We start from the raw sequence: 26,527 nt of genomic DNA on the forward strand, positions 1-26,527 counted from the left end.
AAGAGAGTATTCAAATACTTAATCTGCCCCCCCTTAACTGTTGATATCTATCCTTTTCTTATGTTTTCAGAGGTCCCTCAGTAACTCACGCCCTCACTTATACTGTGGTCTATAATTATGGACCCCACTGTGCACGAGTAATCGAGGGAGAGGTGTATAACAACTTTCTATGGGCATAACTCAACATTACATTTCTGGAATGGATCAGTAAGATAATAGCAATGTTAAATCGCACATCAATGAGGACAAAGAAGTAACTTACCCAGATTTCCTACCAGGGCCTCCATTTTTACCTGTTGTCTTCAAAACAAAAAAGAAAAGAAATCTGATCAACATCCAACATTTGTTTATATGAGTGGAACTTAACATGCCAATATTGTACCTAATAAAGGCAGTCTAGCATGTCAACTAATTAAATATGTCTTTAATAGGTATATCTATATTGTCCTATCAAGTGATGCAATCATAAAATGCATTCCCCAAACTATATTAACATAACCAAAGACCAAGTTAAATGCTTCTTTAGGTTTTATTCCACATAAACATAGCAAATTTGTTATAAAATAATGTTACACTGAGAATACTTGCCCAATCACATTAATTTTAGGAAAAAGCTCTGTGACTTCTTAAAGCCATTGATTGCATAACTATGAAAAATGTTCATTTTTAACATCTATACATGATATAATCAAAGAAACTCCTCCCAAGCCTTCCCATTACCTCCCCTTAACACTGCTAGATGGCTATAGTTGTTTACTCACTCTTAGCTTTAGCAATATCTTGATGAAAGTGCCTTCATTTGCAGGGACATGTGGGTGAGTTTTATAGTAATGTAATCAGTTAAGTATTCCTTGAGAAACAAAAGTTACTAAAAAATTTGCTATCTCATTTCAGTACATTCCAATCACATCCATCCTTAACCTCAGTCACCCTTCAATGGAAGAATGGCTGGACCTCCGATAGGAAAGATATCCTGTTACACTTGCATGACAGCAACACAACCAAACAGTCATGTAACCTGTGATGACCATAAATGAATATGAAGAAAATAATGAATTCTTACTACTTTATTTACAATTTTGACTGAATCCAGTGAAAGTGCTAAACTCAAACCCAAGGGCACAATGTGCTAACATCAACTAGGACTGGTGTCATCTGTTCCACAGCCACTAGACCCACTAGATTCCATTCTTGTCTAGCTAGGTTATGGGGATGAAATCTTAACAGCTTCTATGTCTTAGATTAAAATGATAAGTTTTAACATGAGGCTTCCAGCAATTAATCTAATCTCATGACCTGAAGTCTTCATGAGGCAGATCTGGTCTTCTGAGAGTTCATAGTATGCACGGTATATTACCACTTCAGCCATGATGCTTGTGCAATTATATCCTCAGCAATGTCCTTATGACTTTTCTCCATGCACTTCATGTAATGTTTGCGAGCATGGATAGGGTCCCACATTGCCACATCTCTTAATATATCAACTGAGGGAAGAAAGAGTATGACCATTCTTTGATTTCCTGCTGACAGATAACTATTCTTAGCTACAAAGCCTGGTTGTGCCATTGGGACAACCAAACCATCCAATCTAAACTGAAGACAATTTTGGCCATTGAAAGTTCATGCAACACATTTAATCTGCATGCAGAAGCTCAACTATCAGAAAGCATGACAGCAGCTTTAGTAACATACTATAAGGCTTGAAAGGATCATGAAATATTCAATTTAGGATGCAGTTTCTGGCTATTAAAGCCAAAACTGGTTAGCAGGTTTGATGGCTCTTAATCATAGCCAATGTCTCACTTGCATGTTGCCTGAAAGTGTAGAATATCATGCAATGGTTGCTTTTGATATTAATCAGGGATAACTTTTTCTCCTTAAGAAGCCTATGAAAGAAATCAGCCAGCTGAGGGGTTGAGGTACTCAAAGAGATGATGCTGTTGACCTTGCACCAGTCCCTGAAAATGTGCCACTTTCCATAATAAGCCCTCAAAGTGGAGGGCATTCTTAGCTTGTGAGAGTCTCTTCACAAATGAAGGTTGAAATTTCTTTCCTCACAAAGTTCTCCTGACAAGAATCAGAATGTGTCTGGGCAGGGATGAAACACATCTAACCACAACTCTTTGTGCTGGTCCAGCCTTGCCATAAGTTTCCTGGGAATGTCTATTGATAGATTGAATAGATCATTCAAAAAGGATTTGCCCCATCTAAGAGGGGATATCAGAATCACTCTGCAGCTCTGACCCTTCAACGTCTGTATTATTTGTAGTACTAAAACCAGGGAGGGGGATAGGTATTGGTCTAAAATCCCCCCTTACTGACTGATGTTGTCTCCCAGGCCTGGGTCCAGAAATGGAGAAACAAAGGTTGACAATTTGTGATTCTACCTTGAAAGATAAAACATGAAAGATGTTGCCACAATATTATGCAAGAGCTTAGAGATACATGGAGAACATTCTTATCTCCCCCTCAATCCAAACCATCGCAGGAAGTCTGCAAAAAAAGTGCAGACAAAAATGGTCCCAAGGCCAGTATCTGCATCACTGATTCCTGTATCAGTGTAAACATCAGCAACTCTGTCATCCTTTGGGAAGAATGCGTAATGACTCCATAGTGCTTGTTCCTCCAATTCACTGGCTGTAAAGATCATGGTTGACCTCTTTTGCATTACACTGTGGTTCACCATGAATTCACATATATGTCCAGAGTCTGGCTTGGTTTGTTTTGTTGTGTTTAATGCCATTTTTCAGTACATAATAGGCTATGGTGGCCAGTCTATCTGGTCGAGCAAAAGCCTATGAAAATCCATGGAAGAACCAATGACTCAGGAATTAAAAACAAACTTTTTAGATACCCACAATGGCCAAGCCTGAGACTAAAAAAACACATGGACAGAAATGAGATGTCAGTGATCAGTAAAGGCAAGCCCACTGGGCTATCAAATTATGGGAGAATACTCTCCCTTTTTAATCCAAGCCACTACTGGACATTATGCAACTTTCCATTGCCTGACATTTGGCCCTTCTCTTAAGTTTATACTCAAAACCATGGTCCAAATTCATTCTGAACACTCTGCAGAAATGCTGCAGCTAGAAGTTGATGAACATTTTGTGTAAGTGAGATACATGTGTCCTCTTTTACTTTGGCACATAACATCCTTATTATAAAACCTGAAATAACAAGAACACCAAATAAATCAGAAATAATGACCTGAAAGTGTTCACATAAAAGAAAAACCACATTGTTAGAAAACTTTGTGCAAGAGAGACAAGAATCAAGTCTTCATTGACTTTGGAACATAATGTCATCATTATTTAAAGTGAAATGGCACAAATGACCAAATATCAGAATAATGACCCCAAAGTGCTCACATCTAACAACAGAAATAGTGGAAAAAACACTTTGTGCAAGAGAGAAACATATCATAAGTGTCCTTGTCAATACTTTGTATTGCACATAGCACATTTTGCAATACATGTTCATCTGAGACCAAAAAAACAAAACATCAGAAAAGAGCATCCTGAAAGTGTTCAAATATGACAATAACCAAACTTGCTACTTAAAGAAGAAAAACTACATGCAGTGTGCAGAATGATAGAAATCAATCACAAGCACCAACAAGACCATGTTGGAGAGCACAAGGTCAGAAAAACAATAAAGTCCACAACTTCAAAAACTTCCCATAAATATCAACAATTTTTAAAAAATAATGATTGCAAGATGTAGCAAATATCTTTACACTCAGTATTACACCAACTATGTCGATGGATGGTCAATAATCTGCAAGATTAACTTAGATTATGTGGGAGGTATGAGTTACAATGTATGCAGTATCGAGTGAAAGCTAAAACCAAAGTAAAGAACCATAACCACCTATTAGTGGTAATGGGAGGTAATAAGTGTTGGTAAGAGTTTTTTTCCCTTAATCTATATTGTATATAGACAGACCTTTCCACAACTGCATGAATTGTAAAGTAGTGGAGCATCTTCCTAGCATTAATGTGATTGGAGAAAGTATTCCTGATACCTATTACTGAGATATGTGTGTTAGGAAAATTTCATAATCTACCACAAACAAAGACTTAAAGAAATATAGAAAGATAGAAAAAAAATGAATTAATGAATGAAACCTATGACTGTTTGATGATAAAAATCTAAACTGTTGTCATAATAGCAGATCTCTTGCAAAAGAAATTTCCTAAAATCAATTAAATGAAAGAAACATAAATGCACATGTACAGCAATAACCAAAATATCATTTTATATGATGTCATGTACAAAATTCATTAAAATTCCATTAGTTCTTTTCAAACGTTTTACTTATAAATATATGAATTACATTTTACACATTTATAGTACATTCTTCATCAATAGATTTAAGATTTTAAAATATTTTTGTCTTCAATACTGAAATTTCATACAAATAAACATTGTTAGCACCATCTGAAATGATTAGTCATTAGCTGAACAGATGATAATGGATATATAACATTTTGTGACACATAATGATTAATCTATTATTACTTTAATTAAAACTAAATCAAAATATATCTTGTATTTTGATATTGCTCCACTCTTGAACACCAAATATGCATCATGGGTCTTTGAGAACACTTACTGGTCCTACTGTACTCTTTTTCTTTTGAGGAACTGGATCTAAAACAGACAAATGACAACAGGCAACTCAGTAAGCTTTTCTGGTCTAAATTATATTGCAGAACAAAAATTTAAATCATTAAAATTATGAGAATTATGTTAAAAGTAGACCTTGAATTGTCTGATCATTTTATTCATCAAATGCAATGACATGAGAGATAATTACCTAAAGACATCATACATGACATGATGCTGTCATGTAGGGCAAAGGTGAACTCACCAAATATACTTCCAAGTCATCTGAGGAATTATTCAACAACAAAAGGTTATTTCACATAATAAAAAGGCTCTCTTATTACTTAGGTGTCATAATTATTGGTGAAATATTTTCCAAATTATTTTCACTCCTATATTTTCATATGTGAAATAGAGAGCTTTATATTTACTTGTGAAAACACAAGACTTTGCTATGCAATTGTTGATTGTGTGTAGCCCACAAAAGTTATACTTGCAGAAAGAAACCCAAGCAATAAATGGTAACTACATTACAATTCCAGCATAGGAATCTTTTTTATTGGCAAAGATATACAATTCACTACTGTCTGCTTTTCTTAGTTATGTCTGTGTTACTAACTTGTGTCAAGAATGTTAAAAACCTAGTATGCTACATCACTTAATTGAATTTGTCTTGTTGTTACATATGGGAAAATAGTTTGAAAATGCAAAATATTTAATTTATTGCAGCAGATTAGATCTTAGTATTCTCTTAAATCTCTTATATTTTTATGATCAGCCAGTGAATACAACTGAAAATGTGGTGAACTTTCTTATTGAAGGGTGCCAAATAAAGAGAATTTGTTACAAAGTGAGTTCAAACTTTTAAACTTCAAATCAGAAGCAATTTTGGTATATAATAAAAAATATTTCCTGCAAAACTGCTGGAGGTATTTCATCTTGTAGGTCAAGAGACTACATATTTTAACTCCTAGCTTTGCCACTCATTAAAATATGATGTCTTTTATTCAAATATGATGTATTTTGTACCACATGATGAAATATCTAATATTAACAAAGGATTTTACAACAATTTCCTCAATTTGTTTGAGCCCATTTCAAATTAAATTTTTGCTCACTAAATTTAATTTTAGCTGAGATCCTCTATATATCTCATGATATGTAATAAATTATATACAACTTTCCAGCAATTAAAAATCAAACTATTAGCAAATAATCCATATTCAGTATGGTGCATTCATCTAAAAAAATATTTTTGATTATTCTTCTTTTCTAAAATAACTGTATCTGATGGCAAACAAATGCAATTTTGTAAAAACAACTTTAACTTTTATAGTGTAAATACATGCCACTATCAAGTAGTGTAAATGCATACCACTATCAAGTAGTGTAAATACATACCACTATCAAGTAGTGTAAATACATACCACTATCAAGTAGTGTAAATACATACCACTATCAAGTAGTGTAAATACATACCACTATCAAGTAGTGTAAATACATACCACTATCAAGTAGTGTAAATATATGCCATCATCAAGTAGTGTAAATACATGCCATCATCAAGTAGTGAAAATTCATAACATCATCAAGTAGTGTAAGTACATACCATCATCAAGTAGTGTAAATACATGCCATCATCAAGTAGTGTAAATACATACCATCATCAAGTAGTGTAAATTCAAACCATCATCAAGTAGTGTAAATACATACCATCATCAAGTAGTGTAAATTCGTACCATCATCTAGTAGTGTAAATACATACCATCATCAAGTAGTGTACATACATACCATCATCAAGTAGTGTAAATACATGCCATCATCAAGTAGTGTAAATACATGCCATCATCAAGTAGTGTAAATTCATAACATCATCAAGTAGTGTAAACACATACCATCATCAAGTAGTGTAAATACATACCATCATCAAGTAGTGTAAATACATGCCAACATCAAGTAGTGTAAATACATGCCAACATCAAGTAGTGTAAATACATACCATCATCAAGTAGTGTAAATACATGCCATCGTCAAGTAGTGTAAATACATACCATTATCAAGTAGTGTAAATACATGCCAGCATCAAGTAGTGTAAATACATGCCATCATCAAGCAGTGTAAATACATACCATTATCAAGTAGTGTAAATACATACCATCATCAAGTAGTGTAAATACATACCATCATCAAGTAGTGTAAATACATACCAACATCAAGTAGTGTAAATACATGCCAACATCAAGTAGTGTAAATACATGCTAACATCAAGTAGTGTAAATACATACCATCATCAAGTAGTGAAAATTCATATCATCAAGTAGTGTAAATATATCCTACCATCAATTAGTGTAAATTCATACCATCATCTAGTAGTGTAAATACATACCATCATCAAGTAGTGTAAATACATGCCATCATCAAGTAGTGTAAATACATACCACTATCAAGTAGTGTAAATACATGCCATCATCAAGTAGTGTAAATACATACCATCATCAAGTAGTGTAAATTCAAACCATCATCAAGTAGTGTAAATTCAAACCATCATCAAGTAGTGTAAATTCAAACCATCATCAAGTAGTGTAAATTCAAACCATCATCAAGTAGTGTAAATACATACCTTCATCAAGTAGAATAAATACATACCATTACCAAGTAGTGTAAATATATCCTATCATCAAATAGTGTAAATTCGTACCATCATCTAGCAATATAAATACATACCATCATCAAGTAGATCTCCAATAAAATCATCCAAAGTATCTTTAGGAGTAGACCCTGTATAAAAAAGACATGACACAGGAAGTAAGATACCAAAGTGGCAATACTCAGACACTAGGAATAGACCATATACAAAGAACACATAACAAAAAAAGCAAGATACCAAAGTGGCAATACTCAGACACTAGGAATAGACCATATACAAAGAACACATGACACAGAAAGCAAGATACCAAAGTGGCAATATGCAGACACTAGGAATAGACCATATAAAAAGAACACATGACAAAGAAAGCAAGATACCAAAGTGGCAATACTCAGACAGTAGGAATAAACCATGTACAAAGAAGACATGAAGTACAATATTAAAGTGGTAATACAGGGAGATATGGGAATAGACCATGTACAAAGAAGACATGATTTAGGAAGTAAGATACCAAAGATGTAATACTCAGACACTTGGAATAGACCATGTATGAAGAAGACATGACGTAGGAAGTAAGATGCTAAAGTTGTAATACACTGTACTGGGATGGAAGGAAAAATAAAACAAAACCTGCAAATTGGTTTATCTGAACCAAAGTCATTAAATACTGTCATCTCAGGATGGACTGGACATACATTAAGATCTCCGTCATTCTGCTTAACAAGGAAAAAAATGCAAAATACAGTGGATCCTGTCTTGAAAAACCACCACTTCTGCCAAAACATAATGGTCTCTCATGACAGGTAATCTCTCATGACAGGTCATAGCACTATATAATCAAACAATCTGTACATGGATGACCTGGTCTGTTAAGACAGGTGGTCTCTCATGGCAGTGGTCTCTCAAGACAGGTTTCACTGTAATGAAAATAAAAGATCTGGTTCTCATAAAAGCTCTATTTGTCAGTGATTGTCCAAGATTACAAACTCCAACAAATAATAAAAGTACACTCAGTGGCTCAGACATTGGTGCAGTGGATGGTCATTGGAAAAGTTCAAAATACAGTAAGACATAAGTTACATCTAAACTTATTAATAATGCCAACAACTTGGACATGATTTATTCAATCAAGTGACTGTTTTTTGGACTTGCAGCAATAATGAAATAGAAAAACCAATCATCCTGTAAGAATAAATATTCTGTAAAAATGATCGACACTTAGCTGAAATGAACCAGGAGCAACAAATTATTTTACCTTAATCTGAAAATTTAAATTTTCAGAAACCATTGAGTAATTTAATCTTTATACTGCATCATAATTTGTATATTCTTTGTCAAAGCCACCAAAGGAAATCATAAACAAATCTTACTAATGTGACTTTAAATATTGTACCCTAATACAATTATTGATATGTAACTTAACTCACATGATCGTTTGGCATGAAATTGTATTGAAATTCATTGTATCAGTAAATATATCAATTACTCCCTGAATTCTACTTACGCTGCTTTTGTTTTCCACCAGGTGTCCATCCCTGAAACAAAAATAAATCAGCAAAAATACATGCATGAATTTACAGGAAATTTTGCATCAACAGACCATCAGCTCTATTTCTGCATGTGATAAATGTGAAAAAAAACATCACTATTTTGTAACTTAAGTCTTAAAAGATGTAAAGGAAATAAAGCATAAGTATACACACTTCTTCGATACTCATACTGCCATCACAGCAACATGCTGCAGAAGCATGATTCACAGACCACTCCAGAATCTGGAATCAAAATCATAACTCATATAGTGTATCTTTTGCTCAGTAGTATATTAATTAAGCTATGGAGTCAAATTTACCACATTGTCTGAGCATTACTGGTGAATCTAAATCAAGCAATGTCTAAAAATGAGAGGTGGGGTGCAAGAGAGATTGAAAGGGGAGTGGGAAGGTTGAGGGAGGAATTACAGGATCATTTGTAGTTTTGCATGCAAGCTTTACCTTATTTTCCAAGCATAATCAAGACATATTGTTAAAATGCTTATTTGATATGATACTCTTTCAAAAAAGTGGAAACCTGAGAGCACTGCATCTCTTTCCATGAGCTGTAATTGACTGCTGCCATCATGGAATTGTCCAGTACGTGTAATGATGCCCCATTCAGTACACATGCATTCATTAAACAGATTTTCTACGTAGGCATAATTGTAGACAAAGACAGACTGTTTTCTAAAAATTGCCATCGATACCAATTCCAGCAAAGAATCTTTATTAACAACTTTCTGGACCAACTGTGGCACAGTGTTGAAGTGTTTCAGAGCCATCCTTAATGTCTGATGAAGGATTTGACATTCCCATGCCTGCTATACCTTTGTAGATGGCTGTAACATGTGTATGAAAATGATGCATATGTATCTTCTAGTATGTTTTATTCACACTGTATAAGCAGTCGTTGTTGTGAAAAGGAAGGTCTATCAATACTTGGATCCTGTAGTTGCCTTTCTAGACAATGTAGTAACAGAGATCTCAGAAACGCTTAATTACGAGTATTTGGATGCCAATTTTTGATCTGGGACATAGAAAATCACTGAGGCGGGAGTCCTCCGTATGCATGTAATAGGTGTGTGGCAAAATTCAAAGACTTGCCAGTAGTCCTGCTTCAGCCACCTGCTTTGTGGGAAAATGTGTTGATCAATTAGCTGTGCTGATACTTACAATGACAGAATTCAGTGACTGAAAGACCCCTTGATGTACATACATGTTGCTGTTATAAGAGTACATAAAAAGAACATGATGCAATAGCTGGGTGGCAAGTTCAAAGGCTTTGAATGGCGACCAGGTGGTAAATTGTACTGATATTTACAGTGATTGAATTCAGAGTCAGAAAGACCCAGAGATGTACATGTGGTCATTTGTAAAAGTACATCAAATAAACAACTTTAGCTTTCATTATTGTGTTCATATCCGAATGTATCAGGATAAGTAGTGCACGAGAATCAAGATATGTTGAGAGTTAGACAAAATGCCATTCATAAATTTGATAAGTATTTTGGGGTTAAACGGCAAACTTACTAAGATTATAATGAGATTCAGAAGAGTGCTAAAGCTGCTAGAATTGATAGTTTGGATGAGACAGTAGCCAAGTGTAAGAAAGTGTGTGATGCCTAGCTTAGTGTTTGGAATAAGTACTTGCTTGGATTGACAAAATTCAGTATCACTCTGATGGACGAACAAGAGCTATTTAAGAGGTACATTGACTGACCATACTTTTTTCAAATGCCCATTGCCTTAGCCCGGTTAGTTCTAGTGTTGTAGCAAAATGTATTCATCAATACATCAGTAGCTAGGCCTAGTTTTGATATCAATTACGTTGACAAACAAACTCTTGCCCATTCACAAGCATATGTTTTGATAGCTGATTGACCATTAACCCTTTTCCGAGTAAGGTAGCAACTATCAATTTCCTGCATGATATTCTTTGATAATAAAACATACAAACATGTGTTTTAAGATCAGAATCGGTGATCTGGATATATATTAACTGCCTCTTGTACACTATTTCATCATAAAATTAGTTTAAAACTGTAAGTGAACCAGTAGGCCTAACAGGAAATAATGGCGGACTTCGCTAAGTCTGGGATGTACCAGTTTCTTAGATTGTCATAAACCATAAATTTGAAATCCTGTCAATGGACTGTTGTAATGAAGCTGTATTAAAGTGAGTGATTATATTATGAAAACCTCTCCATCTAAAAACAGATGCACTCACGTCTGTGTTGATTCTGTAGGAAAGAAGGGACTGCAACTTTTGATGGTGGGACTCCTATTTTTACCAAAATGGGAGTCCTGGACCACTAGTTTTAAAATCCTAGTGAGACCTCTGTAGTATGTCAGCCACTCAACCCAGCTGTGATAACTATTTAAACACCAACTGGTCTTCTTCACTACTAAGTAACAGATGCTAGAACTCTGAACAAAGCGTTTGACAGCAGGAATAGGTGGACAAAATTCTGGTGGTAATAGGTGAAACACCTCTTCAACTGATGCACAGAAACCAGAGTTTTCTCTTGTCATCACTGGATCCAGCAAAGGTGAAAACACATGTTAGCATGATTCACTGTCTATTTGAAGACTACTGATCTAGATACCTCTTGTGAAATGTGAGATAGTGTTGGTTTGCCAAGAGTGATGGCTAACCATATTTGAAGTCTATCCCAACTGAGATAAGTAACTTCAAGGCAATAATTAAGTCAGTCATCCATAGTCCCCACATCCAGAATAATAAAAATCAGACTTGACAGGCTATCCTGGAACTGTTACATAGTGGTTGTGGGGTTGTTTTAGTTTGATTGTTTCTTTGTAGCCTAGTAATGTGACAAGACTGTAGAGGTACCAGGCCTACTTGGCTCCATAAAAGGTATGAACTGGTTCATGCCACATAGTTGGAATTGGTCCACATCAACTGTGTACTGTAGCATTATGCTGGCCATTGAGTGAGATGGAGGATTATGGCACTATAATGGGTAGACTTTTCCTTAACAGTGCCAATGCTGTGATGTCAAGACAGCATGCAAAATATTGATCAGGTATTTTTAGAAAAATGGGCAGGGATGGGGGATAATGATAGTTCTGAATCTTATGTAAGATTCTGTTTTAGCCACCCTGACAGAGTGTTATGTTTCAGTGCAAATTTTTCACAAAATCTTTGCAAAATGCCTCACATTAAATTTCCTTAATGGCCAGATATTTAGTATCAGGAGAATGTAAATTTCAGTTGTGTTTTACGTTGCCATTGGTAACTATCATAAGCATGAGGCCAACAAAAAAATGTGTGTTTCCTATTGTACTGGTTTTAAAATAAGGGTAGGTAGGTATTTTTCTTAAAATAAACATTATAGGCTTCTATTGACTTGTACATATAATTTTATCTTGAGGTCAATATCTACATGACAAATTTGAGAAGTGAGAGTAGTTCTGAAGATAAATCATTAAAATGCTTATAAAGTCTCATTTATTGTGTTTGTTCTTGTCAACCAGGCTTTTCTTTTCCAGTTGGCAACCAAATGTTTCAAATGGCGACTATATTTTTTAGTTGGTAGCCATTCTGTGGCCAATACATTAGACCAGACTGGACCCCTGTTTAGACTGGTAATTATTTTTTGAAATAGTGATCTGAAATTCGGAGAAAATATGCTATATAACATAACAAATTTATGACTTCCTTTTATGATTAAGAAGAATAAAAAATAAATTCCACATCTGTTTCAGTAATAAAAATCAGTAGTTTGGTGAAATTATATTTTACTTAGAATTATCACAAGGTCAGCAATGTAGCATGAGATGAGCATTTTTAGTAGTCTGCAAAGTATTGACATAAGCGGACTGGTTAGTACTTTAGCAAAAAAAACTTTCTATTTCTTAATCTAGGTGACCATGATGTCAACATTTCCTTTAGATTATGCTCCAGTTTTCACAAAATTTAACATTCTAACATGTTATTTGTTCAATATTTAATTGCTGCAACAAAAATTGCCAAAAGATAAACTTTTTCATCTAATATGGTCCAAAATAAAAGCACAGGAGTCTGACATTTTATCAATAAAGTACGGTGAAATCTCTGAAAACATGAAATCGCCTTATCAGTAATATGAATGAACACAAGAAGTGCAAGCATGATCCCGACCATCCACTTGATTCGACTTTCCTAACGTGTCTTGTATTGCTTCAGAATTACAAGAAGACTGAAAAACTACACATATACCTTCAAAAGACAGTGATGTACCAATGCATAACTCTTGGACGACCATAGCATAAATCCAATCCGGCTAATTAACCTTTATTTTCACCATTACAGTCACAAACCCTTTCTATTAGAACCTACCAGATGGAAGTAGCCCATTCTAACAGTTCCTACCCTGCAGTAAATATGCGTTAGGGTCTAATAATCATACTGAACATGGCACAGAATCTGTCATCCTTAAATAAATGAAAATTGAATAGTATGGTATCAATAGATTAGTTGAATTTGCTCAGAATAATGAATGCATCATGAAAATGTTATTTACAATATTATATTACTACTTTTTTCAAGAGCTGAAAATAAAATTCCATCCATCCATCCATCCATCTCCATCCATCCATCCATACGTCACTGTCTTTTGAATGTATATGTGTAGTTTTTCAGTCTTCTTGTGATTCTGAAGTGATAAAAGATAACATACATACATACATACATACATACATACATACATACATACATACATACATGTGTGTATTTGAGAAAGATAGAGAGGAAGTGGGTAGTTTTGAAGATTGAATATTGTTACCTTCCCGGACCTTTGAAAGAAATTCTTTAGGTATTAGATGAACTATTACAATTTAGGTACAAATCTTTATATCTGACACGAGCAAGGTATTAAACAGCGAAACATGCTTCTCCTCTCTCACCTTTTTCACTGTCGTAATCATTATTAACGATGATAAATCTCTAGCAAACAATATTGTATTCATAAGTGTTTCTTCATTCTCATCGTCATACGTGATAAGTGTATCATTCACAGTCCTTCTTTTTTATCCTTCACCACCACCACATTTTTCACTTCATCATCAATGGTATAATTATCACATAAAGTATCATTTGTTCCTCTCTAACATCAGTATTACCATAAATGTTAAATATAAATTATTTTTTCATTCATCATCTGCCTTTGCTCTCTCTCCCATCGTTGGTAAATCATACAAGAATCATTTTGTTCTCTCCCACATCATCATTAATTGTAATGTTGTTGTTGTGGGGTTTAACACCATTTTTCAGCACAAATTAGGCTATACATGGCGGTCAGTAATAATGGTGGAGGAAGAACACGGGAAAACTCCGGAAAGAACCACCGACCCAAGAGAAGCTACTGGCACGCTTTCTCACATACTTACATTGGCTGAATCCAAGATTCAAACCCTCGCAGATAGAGGTGAGATGGCAGTGATCCATAACAGAGAGTGCTTGAGACCACTTGGCCACTCGAGGCCCCACTAATTGTAATGTATTATATTACGTATTGATTTTATCTAGCACAACAATTTTCTCTCTATTTCTCTCTCTCACACACACACACACACATTACCATCATCATCAATGGTTAATCAGTGGTATAAAATATCTGCTTTTCTCCTTTCCTACTGTTTTTTCTCTCTGTCATTATCATCATCATCATAATAAATAATACATCTCTCATACGTTCTTCTTCACTTATTTTCTGTCATGAAAAAACAATCAGTACAAACAACAGATGATCTTACCAGATGGCAACCTCTAGAAAGTCAATCAAACACATTTTTAAATCTACCAGGTCCAGCATCCGTCTTTAATATTTTAATTATGATGATGTCATCAACCGTTATTTCTATTATCCAAATTTTAACTACATATTTCTGTTCTGGAAATTTATATAAAATGATAAAATGATATAATCTGAAGAAAAAAAGCAAGCTAAACATTTTATCTTGTGAAATTACTTTCATCATGTTATTCAGCTGTGGTAGAATGGGCTACTTCTTTCTGGTCGATTCTAATAGAAAGGGTTTGTAACTGTAATGGTGAAAATAAAGGTTAATTCGCCGGATTGGATTTATGCTATGGTTGTCCAAGAGTTATGCATTGGTACGTCACTGTCTTTTGAATGTATATGTGTAGTTTTTCAGTCTTCTTGTGATTCTGAAGTGATAACTGACACATGAGGAAAGTCGAATCAAGTGGATGGTTGGGATCATGCTTGCACTCCTTGTGTTCATTTATATTACCGATAAGGTGATTCCATGTTGTCAGAGATTTTGCCATACTTTATTAATAAAACATCAGACTCCTGTGAATAAACGACTCTATCAGTGTTGCTAGTGGTTTTTTTAAATTATAATTCAAGTCATGCTTCTTCTGGCAAGTTCTGTACATGTTTAAATCCAGCTTGTAAACAAGCAAACATGTATCATAAATAAAATCTGAAAATAATATATCAGCTAAGCTTTTAATTTCCTATACAAAATTGGTAATTCATGTTTGATTTCTATACTTATGTGTCCACTCTAAATGCACAGTTTTTCATTAGAAACCTGTGAGAAGAACAGAGCTTGCTGCCTACCACATCATGTATATATGGAATACTTAAAGAAAACTGATTCATGCCAGTATAAACATTCCAGTTTTTCTTTAAATAACATATCAGCCCATAGATCAAATTACTGGCATTTCCTTTATAAATGTAACTCTGCAAAATATATTAGGGATGAAAACTAATTTGCATTACTGCGAACATTTTGACTGATCATTAAACATCAAGGGGTAGAAACTAATTCGCATGACGGTATAAATAACGGGTTAATGCCAAGCATATTGTTTACTTCACCTGAAACCACAACTTGTGCCAACATGTTCTAGGCTATCAAGTAACCATAACGATTGCAAATTTACTGGTGCAAAGTGGAGAATGTTTGTATCATTATGATAAAAATCACTTACAGTATCCATCTTTGAAAAACTGTACCCTTTATACGCTGAAATCGATTTAAAATTAAACAAAATATCCTCTTAAATGTCAAAATTCACTCACTACGTCGCCATTTTCTAAACAGTTTTGGATGACATCGGTATTATTCCTTGTACTTTTTTAATCAAATTCGAAACATATCGAATTCTGTACGAGACCCTATTTCGCGAGAGTTAGGCGAGAAACAGGATGACATAGCAACCGCGGAAGCTATTTTCAATCATCAGTTGGGCAGATCAACTTTACCTAAGCCTTTAAGATGACTGGGGACACTACGGAGGACATAACAATGGAACCTCCTCACATATATGTTGAGAGAACTTTAGCTATCATTAAACCGGACGCAATTAACAGAGCTGACGAAGTAGAAGATATTATTTTAAAATCTGGTTTTGCCATTCTTCAGGTTTGTATGCCTATTTTCGATGACCCAATACTCGTGCAGTTATTATATAAACTTTGGGCTCACCGAAAAATAACAACATCATACATTAATTTCATGAAATGTTGTAGTTCATTAATTTTACTTGTCATGTCATCAAGTCACAAAAATTTAGGTTATACTTTGGATCAGTGTTAATGTGGAGAAACAATAACAAATAGTATTGTGAAGAAAGTGAATAATAAGTATTAGGGTTTTTTATTGACAAGGTAATTTTTTTCATTAAAACTTTAAACAATGTCTGTGCTCTGTCTTGATTCTATATAATTTTGATTATTCTTGTTCATCACTATTTTTTTAACTTAGAGAGAAACAAATTCAGATTTCTTAAAATAAAGCCATTCAGTTTATGTTTTATTGCCTTTTATTTCAGCAAATACTACCACTTTTTTCCTTCAGCAGATGAATTTTTTATGCTGTTTCTAACCCAAAGAACACACTGATCATCTTCCACCGTTTAGTTCTTTTCATCCGGTTGAATTTGTGTTTCTTGTTTAATTTGATTGTCAATAAATTATGTTTCTATGGTTTGTAATCTTTCAAGTATGATGTTATTGTAATCTGCTGTTTCTTTTTCTCTTATATATTTTAGAGTTTATTGCTCTATATCTTGAACCACAAATAAGACCCCTCTAGAAATATGCACCCATAAAGACTGTACGGATAATTCTATGTTCATTCGACATGTCTTGTTTTATTGGTATAATGTTTACATCTTTAGTATAATGTGTTAGTGTGTAATATTGTAAATGCATTAGTCAAATGTCATCTGTGCCTTTCATAAAAATGTTTATTGCTCTAATTGTATGTTTTATGTCTGTGTGTATTACATGTTGATTTTATCAAATAAATAATACTACTACTGTATTTAAAGTGTGTATTTAGCAACCCAATAACAATGTTTATATTTAACTGTGCATGTAATTTTAGATTAAAATCTTTTCAAGTAAATTAATTTCTTTCATACACTGGAAATTAAATTTTCATTACTTGTTAGCTTAGAAACATTTGAAAAAAGTACTAACATAAAAATTGAATTAGTATCTTTGCATGTATGTATGAATGTTTATGCATTTTTGTAAAAGTTAATGTTATTTTAATGTTAAGAGCTGATAAAAGCAAGAACATAAACAGTGAAAGGTTGATTGTTATTAAGTAAATTTTAAACCAACTTGAAATAAAATTTGCTGTCCATATTGATACTGCATACTCAAGATTATGTCATTCCATGATTTATGCAATGTCATTTGGATCCATATTAATAAAGACTTTATACTTATTTCTTTTATAATACAGCTCTTAATAATGATGGGAATCAATCAGAACTTCATAATCGATAATCGGTTCTACTTAAGCAACTGATAATCAATTAAAATCGGTTACTAATAGCAAATTTTAATTTTTGTTTGTTATGCAGTTATGTCTTTGATCAAAGGTTCAAAATATTAATAAATGTACAGGAGTAATCTCTTTTAATGACATATATACTTTAACCTGATAATATTATTACATTTTTTTCTCTTGTGTTTTGTGTTATTTTTGTTCTAAAACTTTATAAATGAAAGCAACTTTTTATGGCTGATTGGTCATATGTAACTGAAATACTGTTGAAATCCCCCAAAATCCTTTCGTTCATGTGTGATGTATCTATAGTTTAAAGTATAGAAGGACATGGGTTTTTTTGTTTGTCATTGTTTACAAATACTACAAAGGATATTACATTTAAACTGAAATATATCATCAAAATGTGTTTAAATTTATTACATCAACAATTTAACAGCTTAATCATGTAATCATTAATATATGTTCCTAATTATGAAATTTTGCACCTATGGAATATCTTATGGTTTTATAATTATTGTTGTGAATAATTCAGATCAACTTTAGTGACTTGAAGTTTTAGTAACTTTTTTGCTTTGCATACAACTAATTAGAAGTAGTCTCCCTTTACACTAAATCAATTATGGAGTTAACAGTTGATTTTCTTATTGGTTCTCTCAACCAGCTGATGATTGATTATTATTGGAACAACACTAGCTCTTAATATTTTTTTTTCATTTTAAGTTCTTCTCAAAATGTTTCTTTTTCTGTTGAATTTTAAATGTTTTCTTTCCTTTGTGTTAGTAAGTTGCATTTTCCACTCATTCTCTGAATACTCTGTACTCAGTCACTTACCTAGAGATACAACCTTTGAAACATGAGTTACTTTAGTAACCAAACAATAATTGACCATGATCAGTTAAATGATGGTACTGGTAATACCATCACCATAGTACATGTACTGGTAATACCAACACTGCAATCAGCTAAACATTTTTTAATTTGTCATAAAGTCTTCTTTTAGTTATTACCTTACCTAGCCATACATCATGGTGAGTTTATTGTATGGCCCTGCATCCATCATGTGTCATCCATTCATCAACAATTGCTTGTTTCCATTTTGGAGGCTATATTTCCCATCTAATTTTGATAAAACCTGGAATATTGACTTGTGTCATCAAGATCTCTGATGGGTTAAGAAATGAGCGAGATCCACAGATAACTGATTGACTGAACTTGTTACTATGATTTTATGGATCAAACTTACAAAATAGACTTAAATCATGACAGTCTTGAATGTATACAAGTATAAGCAAGATCCTTAGATATGAATGAGGTGATTTCGAATTGTATTAATTGAGCTTGTTAACACGTTTGTGACTGTGATTTTGGTAAGTTTTTAATCAGACTTGGTAAATAGGCTTATATCAAGATATCTCATTATTGTTGTAATGAACAAGACCTGTGTTATAAATAATATGATCTTGCTTCTGACTGGTAGAGCTTTTCAACACTCAAGCAACTATACATGTATTTCTGCTCAGATTTTTATCAGGCTTGATAAATGGTCTTATATCATTGAGCTGTTGGAAGAGTTTGATTACAAGCAAGGTGAACTCATAATTATGAGGTAACCTTTATGTCCAATTTGCTGTGTTTTTTTCAACTCTGAGACATAATTGTCATTGGATTTTCCTCCAGTTTAGTTAAGTAAGCTTGTATTATCATTTTCTTTTGCATGTTTTTTTACATGTTTTGAGATGTTTTGAGACAGTATTGATTTGAGCTTCTTACCACTCTAGTGTTAGAGACTATATTTTCGTCCAGTTTCAATAAAACTTCGTAAATTGATTTGCATCATCAAGATCTTGGATTAGTTTGAATATGAACATGAGACTGTGCATATTAATTATGCCATTATTGTTGAAATAAACTGTTGTCAGATTCAAATAAAATAAGTAAAATTGACATCATATAAAGTTTGCAAGATAATTTACAGAGGGACATGCTGTTACACTTCCAAAGCTCAGTTTGTGAAATGGTCAACTATTAAGTTATGTAAGTCACATGAATAACATCAGGCTCATTTGGGCCCCTTGATTTTCATATGTGTCCTTAAAGGTAATACTAAACACCTTGCCTATCAGTTTGATATATATTTATACCATAATAATTACAGAAAAGACGTGTCACCCTTACACCAGAACAAGCTAGTGACTTCTATGTGGAGCACTATGGCAAGCTGTTTTTCCCCAGTCTTGTTGCCTACATGTCTAGTGGTCCAGTCATTGCCTTAGTGTTGGCCAGAGATCATGCTATTTCATACTGGAGGGAACTTATTGGTCCAACAAACACACTTAAAGCCAGACAGACACATCCAGATTGGTAAGTAGTTTAGGAATTATAAGCATCCTTTCAGTTATTCTAAATATCCCTGCACTTTCTGATAAAAGTTTAGGATTTCATTATGCTGCCTTCTAGGCACATGTGCCTACATGCATACATGTGTGCATGTGTGTGCAACTTTTTATACACTGCTGAAGGTAGAGGCTTTGATTGAGTCACATTGTTTTTAGATGTGTAAAACAGTAGCGATTTGTGTTTCATAATATTTCAGTTTATTATGTACACAAGGTAAATTTACAGCAAAATTTCTCACTTCCATTGCTGTTAATTCCGCCTAGTGAAAATTAATGAAATATTTCACTAATGAATTATCAGTCATGTGATGGCTGCCAAGACTACCTCCAGTCACTCTCAAAATAACCTATAGGTTTAAGTCAAGTTTAGCCCAACTAGTATTACAGATGGAATGCAGGAACTGTTGGGGATTGCTCAATGGTGGATAAACTAGGATGATTTGAATTTCCATTTGAGAGAAGATGCCTCATCTAATTCATCCCTAAAAAATACAAAGACCATGATCAAATTAGTAAACAAAATGGTTAACTCACTTGACTGAAGCTCGAATGATCTGATGGTATGACAACCCTGCATTTATTGTTTGTTGGGTATGATGTGTTAGCTATTGTGGGTTCTCCATCAGGGTCAGCAATGGCTTATTTTAATTTTGGAGTCTGTATTTCTGAAAAGATTTTGATCAAATCATTTTTTTGGCTTGGAAAAATATTTTGAATTAATAAAAAATTTAATAAAAAAGAAGAACCAAAGTTGAATGGTGACAAAAAACATTTTTCATCAAAATTTTCATGTAAGATCTATAGCACTTGTAGTGGCCAGGCAGTATTTTGTGTTCTTATACCAGTAATTGTTATTATAAATTTCAGTTTGAGAGCACTATATGGAACAGATGATCAAAGAAATGCGCTCCATGGCAGTGACAGCTTCACTGCCTCAGAAAGAGAAATCAGATTCTTTTTTCCTGACAGTGAGTAATCATTGGTTCACATTTTGATTTTCTTCTAGCATTCATTTGCATGGCTGTTTAACCCCAGCCCCACCCACAAAAATCAAGTCAGCAGATATTCTAATCAGTGTAGTAAAATCTCCAGTTTTCTGTGTGAATAATGCCTGTGAAAAAAAATATTTATCAGTCTGTTTTGCTTTAAACTGACCTTTGAAACATTTTGCATAACACTTGTGGATGGTATTCATACCATTATGAAACTAGTATTACTTCCTGTACACTTTTATGACAAACAGTGTTTGCCTTCTTGCTGAAGTTTTGGACTGTATGACAGGAATACCAGTAATGCAGGGCTGAGCAAATCCCATAGCCCGACGTCCCGGACTAGTCATTTTTGAAGTCGGACAAGTAAAATTTTCCAAGTCGTTAGTCCGGGACAAGTGCTTCTTAAAACGGTCGGGCTTGTCCTTATTTTTGTGCTTTAATCACTATATCTGCCTTTATTTGGCCAATCATGCCCTCTGGGTGTACTGAATACTTGATTCTACCCCTCTTCATGTATATCGGCAAACCAAAACACGTCAAACAAAAGAAAGCCAGTATGATCAATTAGCAGTGTTGTAAGTGGTTTTGTTGCAATGAGTTTACTCAATCTAGATCATAACGAGCGGCTCACTATGATTTTAATCCAACGAATTAAATTAATGAAAGGCACTTTACCGACATCAGTGTTGGTTTCCTTTATGAACTGATTAAATGACAGTAATGATTCTTTATTTTATAACTGAATATACAGATGATTAACTTCCACGTGCGATATTGTGTTTGAAACTAAACAATTACGCTAATTAATGAGCTGTTTCAGTTTGTATTTAAAAGAGAAAATTGATCTTATGATCACTTTAGAAAGTAGTTGTCAAGCAAGCTGATAGTTACTCTGTGGATAAAATGAGTTTGCTAAATTATTTTCGCAAGGAAGGTAATAACGGTGATTAGGCAAAGGTAAATTTGTTTGAAAATGGAGGGATAAAAATTAAGACGGATACTGAGTGTGCGGTAGTTATTTCTGAGTGTGAACGAGGATTTAGTTCAATGAACTTAATCAAGACTTCTTTAAGGAATTCCTTAAACCAAAAGAGTTTACAAATGCTAATGAACATTTCTGCAAATGGACCAGAGCTTGCTGACTTTAACCCAGACACAGCTATCAACTGCTGGCTTAGTGCTGGTGCAGGTGGCAGAAATAAACATGGACATATTTTCAAATCCATCAGCTAAAACATATATACATGAACCTGAAGAGGCCAAATGTATAACAACCAATGTTTTTGAAAAATTAAATTCTTTTAAGAAATAATTATGTTGTGTATTATTTCGTTTGTTTTTTTCTATGGATTAATTACATACGTCTCATCAAATCTCGGCAAATGATTACCATTTTGGGACCAGTGAAAAGTAAGGTGGGACTAGTGAAGAGTAAGGTGGGACTAGTGAATTTTCTGAAACCACTTGTCCTGCACTAGTGGCTAAAAAAAAATTTGCTCAGCCCTGTAATGGTATACAATCTCACATTCTGTTTACACTGCACATAATGAAATTAAAAGTTCATTCAAATCAGCTTCAAAATTGTATATTATCTCTTTGACAAACTGTTGTAGAAGTTGATTTTTACTTGTAACTTACATTTCAAAAATCAGATTTATAGCCATTATATTCTGTTGTTTTTCTTAAACAGGTATCATTGAGCCTGTTCCAGTAGGTCAGGCAGCCAAGGATTACTTGTCCAAGGCAATCAATCCCACCCTATTGAAAGGGCTCACCGAGCTCTGCAAGCAAAAGCCAAATGATCCTGTTGTAAGTAACACCAAGCTTTTGATTGACTGCATATCAGCAACAGTTATTGAAAATGATATTTTTAAATCAAATTTATGGAATGTGGTATAGTTAAATATGCCAGCAAGATTTGTTTGATTTCTTTTTTCATGAGAAGAGTAGGTTGTATATGGTTGAAATAATAAACAATACACAAATCTCCTTGCTAGCTGTACTGTTCTTTGTAAATTAAAGCTAGGCTAGCACAGATGTCAGTAGGAGTAATAATGCAGGTTATATGATGTCACTTTGAACAATGATGAGTATGGAGTACATAGTGCGGTACTGCAGAAAATGCATCTCAATATAAAGTTTTATGTAAGCTGGAAACATTGTTAGAGATATAACTTGAAAATTCATTTTAGGGACAAGTTGACTAATTTTGAAACAAAGAAAAGTAAAGGTTCCTAAATTCTGCATCAGTGTAAGGTGCCTGTAAAGATGACTCAATATATAAAGTTTGATTGATGCAGAGCTTCTAGTGTTGAAGATATTTGGTACAGTACAATATGGTAAAAAAAATTGAGGCACAAAAATAGGTCACATTGAGCTATTTTTGGTGTGATTTAGTTTGTCATTATAAGATGGTTTTACATTCCAACTTTAATGGGTGTTAAGTGAGCTAGGGTACAACTTTAAAGGAGACCATAACAAACAAACCTCCAAAAGTATGAAAATCACTAAAGAATGGACAGATAGGTCTCAGTTTCCCTTGTTTGGTATGGTTGATTTCCTCATACTGAAATGCATCTGCCAACTAATCTGGATGAGAGTTTGTGAAATAGGATTCAAAATATTGAGATTGTTACAAATGAACCTCTAAAAATACTCATGCAAATAGTAGGGCACAGTGATCTATAAGCAATATGATTGTATTACTTTTCCAAAGATTCATCCATTTTCATGAGTTTAAGTGAACTTTGGTCCAAGATGATAGAGAGTATTACATCAAAAGTACAAAAGTAACTAAGATAGAAAATGGGTATATTGACACACTTTTTGAAATGGCAATTACAGAGATGTATCCACTTTGATTTCATTTGGTGCTTTACAGCACAGGAACACAAGTTAGCTATTTGGTGCTGAGACAATCTGAATACAGTTTCTTGCTCATGGCCACACCATTGTAGCCAGTCAGATTCTATAGGAGTATTCAAACCTATACCTTTCAGTCCCGAGTCCTAGATTAACCAATGAGCCACACAGTTCTGATGCATCCACATACCAGTTTTGACGAGTGTAGGAGAAATAGGGTTCATAATCTGGACAATGATGCCAACACACCTTGAACATGAAAATTAAGTCACAGTAACCCACTTTTGATAGGGTTGAAGTTAAATTTTATAAGATACACCCATGTATCAGTTTTGGTGCCTGTCTGTGACATAGGGTTTAAAATATGAAGGGCTTGAAAGCCTTTTACAAACAAATACATGCACGTTGGACAAAGAAACCATTGAATAATTAGGCAAGATGCTATATTCCCAAGCAACTCCAAGGTCTGTTGTAGAACCAAAAATTGGGGGGTGAGGGATTTCTTTTAACCATGAGAAAAAAAAATGTATTGTTCTAAATATATAGGAAAGATTCCATAAATAAATATGGACAGGGTGTGCAAATATAAAGCCCATTTTTTGTATATTTAGTTGATTTGTTTACCTGGTTTTTTTAATAGAATTTCTTGCAAATACCACAATTGCAAGTCAGTGAATAAACCCAGCTATTCTGCTGTTAAGGGGAGAAAATAAAGTTGGTATTACCAGAGATTATTTATTGAAGTTCAGTAAGGTTTAATTTATTTTGAAGTGAAGGTGTGATGACCAAAAGAATTTTAGTCTGAGAGAATAGGAGAGTTTTCAGCTGCATTACTGAATAAAATTATGGTGACTCTTCAACCTTTATTAAAGAAAATGTGTAAAATCTATTGAATTTAGGTCATGTGAAAATCATGTTCATGGAATTTTTCTGATTAAATTCATGTGCTTCTTTTGAATAGCTGAAAGTTTAGAATACTTGCAATCAAAAATTACATTGTGATTTGATTTTGTTCTCTCAGTATAAACAAAACCTTAACTAGCATTCTAATTATCATAAATGAAAATAGCATATGACAAAACACATGTATCTCTTAGTACTTTATGTTTTAATTTTTCAGATCTGGTTAGCTGACTGGCTGCTAGAAAACAATCCTAATAAACCCAAGATCAGAGAACACATTGTACAGGAGCCAAAAGATTGAAGATCAATGGGTGAATCTGAATTCTGACATATAAACTACTTCAACATTTAACTATTCCATAAACCTGCATAAGCACAATAGTTGATGTAAATAGTTGAAAACAAACTGAAATCAAACAAGATTTTGTGCTACTTACATAAATTTGATGATGCCTGGATATTATTCTCAAGGATATGTTGTCTTGAAGATAGAAGCAAGAAGAGTAATCAAGTTTAACATCATGTGTCACCTTGACAAGAAGATGTCTACACTGCAAATCCTGTTTAATTAATTTTGTGTTGTGTTAAATTCATTTTACTTGTTCAAGAATGAAAATATACTTTCATATTGCTGAAATAAATCATTCGTAAAAATTTAAGACTAAGATGATACATTATAAAATAAATTACTGAAAGCACTTAATAGGAATTGTCATTTTTTCAGACACCCCTTACCTGTACCAAAAGTAGGATTACAAACAGATTTTAGTAATGTAATTTTAAGTGTTACTGAGAAACAATTGAGCACCCAAAGTTTAGGTGAGAACTGATTGGGATATGACAAAAATAATATTCTGTAAAGATGAATATATCCAGGGCTACTCTAGAATTAAAGTGTGGGTTGGGGTGTTGGAAGATACATAATATTTTTTAAAATGAGGCTTGGTATATCTAAAACCTAGTTTATCACAGGACTTTTGTTAATAGACATTTGGGAGTATTCACAGATTCTTCTCCAGGACATCCACAATTCTGACATATGGACTTCTCTTTTTTATATCTAGTATCAAACTCAAGTTGTTCCAACTGTTATGAAATGCAACATTTCTCTACAACCAAAGCATGGGTGTTCACCAGGGGGATGGGGGTGACATTTAAAAAATCCATTGTGTAGTATATAAATAAATCCCTTTATTTTGCCTCTCCCTACCCAAAACAATTCGAGCAGATGTCCATGCACCAAAGATAGTTAATTATGCCTTTTAATGGATTTACAATACACGATTAAGAAATTAATGCTAACTCACATGTCATTTCAAGCTTGGACACAGTCATCATATGAACCTGGAGGGAATATCTGAATCAAAAATGTTATCATTTATTTCCAGCCACCCTTACTAAGTCCACTAGTGGTCAAAAGGACTTCTGCCACCTTGTTATTAGTACATGTGTACTGAAACTCAGACCTCCAAGTAACAGTGTAGCTAATATTGAGTGAAGACAACTAAAGATTTATATTTCACAACCTTTCTGGGTGGCCGACTTCAAAGGCTACATGTACTAGTCACATTAAATTTTGCTGAGACTGTTGCTCTTTGGACTGTTGAATACCATACATACTACGTAAGACAACTTCACCAATTTTAAGCAAAAAGTAGAAAACTGTACAAGACTGTGTTAGTAATAGTGTTGGAAAATACAAAATTACAGAGACTTATGATGAACAGATTAAATAGACCTTGCAAAATAGTCCTGAAACTAATGTACCGGTAAGCATTCATAACAATTCATGATGTATGTGCT

At 33.7% G+C, this 26,527-nt stretch overlaps 2 protein-coding genes across 2 annotated transcripts in view; one reads left to right on the top strand and one right to left on the bottom strand.

Annotated features, from left to right (window-relative positions):
• The window catches only part of LOC149805973 (fas-binding factor 1 homolog), a 128,817-nt gene extending 112,967 nt beyond the window's left edge, over positions 1 to 15,850 (bottom strand). Inside the window, exons 1-5 of the mRNA XM_089950770.1 lie at positions 15,758 to 15,850; positions 8,763 to 8,793; positions 7,336 to 7,389; positions 4,619 to 4,656; positions 263 to 300 (exon numbers count right to left, since the gene is read on the bottom strand). Of these exons, the coding sequence (XP_089806896.1) occupies positions 263 to 300; positions 4,619 to 4,656; positions 7,336 to 7,389; positions 8,763 to 8,793; positions 15,758 to 15,766 (170 nt within the window). The 5' untranslated portion in view covers positions 15,767 to 15,850. The remainder of the gene's footprint in view (positions 1 to 262; positions 301 to 4,618; positions 4,657 to 7,335; positions 7,390 to 8,762; positions 8,794 to 15,757) is intronic.
• Positions 15,851 to 15,955: 105 nt separating this feature from the next.
• On the top strand, positions 15,956 to 25,427 carry LOC149805974 (nucleoside diphosphate kinase 5-like). The gene is made up of 5 exons (XM_089937163.1): positions 15,956 to 16,191; positions 19,727 to 19,932; positions 20,835 to 20,935; positions 22,650 to 22,768; positions 24,942 to 25,427. The coding sequence occupies exons 1-5, from the start codon at positions 16,045 to 16,047 to the stop codon at positions 25,023 to 25,025; spliced, it is 657 nt and encodes a 218-aa protein (XP_089793289.1). The 5' UTR covers positions 15,956 to 16,044; the 3' UTR covers positions 25,026 to 25,427.
• The last annotated feature ends 1,100 nt before the right edge of the window (positions 25,428 to 26,527 follow it).

This window comes from Sinohyriopsis cumingii, chromosome 2, assembly GCF_028554795.1.
Source record: "Sinohyriopsis cumingii isolate HCF-2022 chromosome 2, ASM2855479v2, whole genome shotgun sequence".
NCBI classification, from domain to species: domain Eukaryota; kingdom Metazoa; phylum Mollusca; class Bivalvia; order Unionida; family Unionidae; genus Sinohyriopsis; species Sinohyriopsis cumingii.

Bases quoted from the DNA above. Each gene is read 5' to 3' on its own strand.
- LOC149805974 (XM_089937163.1), top strand. From the start codon at position 16,045: ATGACTGGGGACACTACGGAGGACATAACAATGGAACCTCCTCACATA. The intron at 19,933-20,834 runs GTAAGTAGTTTA...TATAAATTTCAG, and splicing joins AGACAGACACATCCAGATTG to TTTGAGAGCACTATATGGAA. The intron at 20,936-22,649 runs GTGAGTAATCAT...TTTCTTAAACAG, and splicing joins CAGATTCTTTTTTCCTGACA to GTATCATTGAGCCTGTTCCA.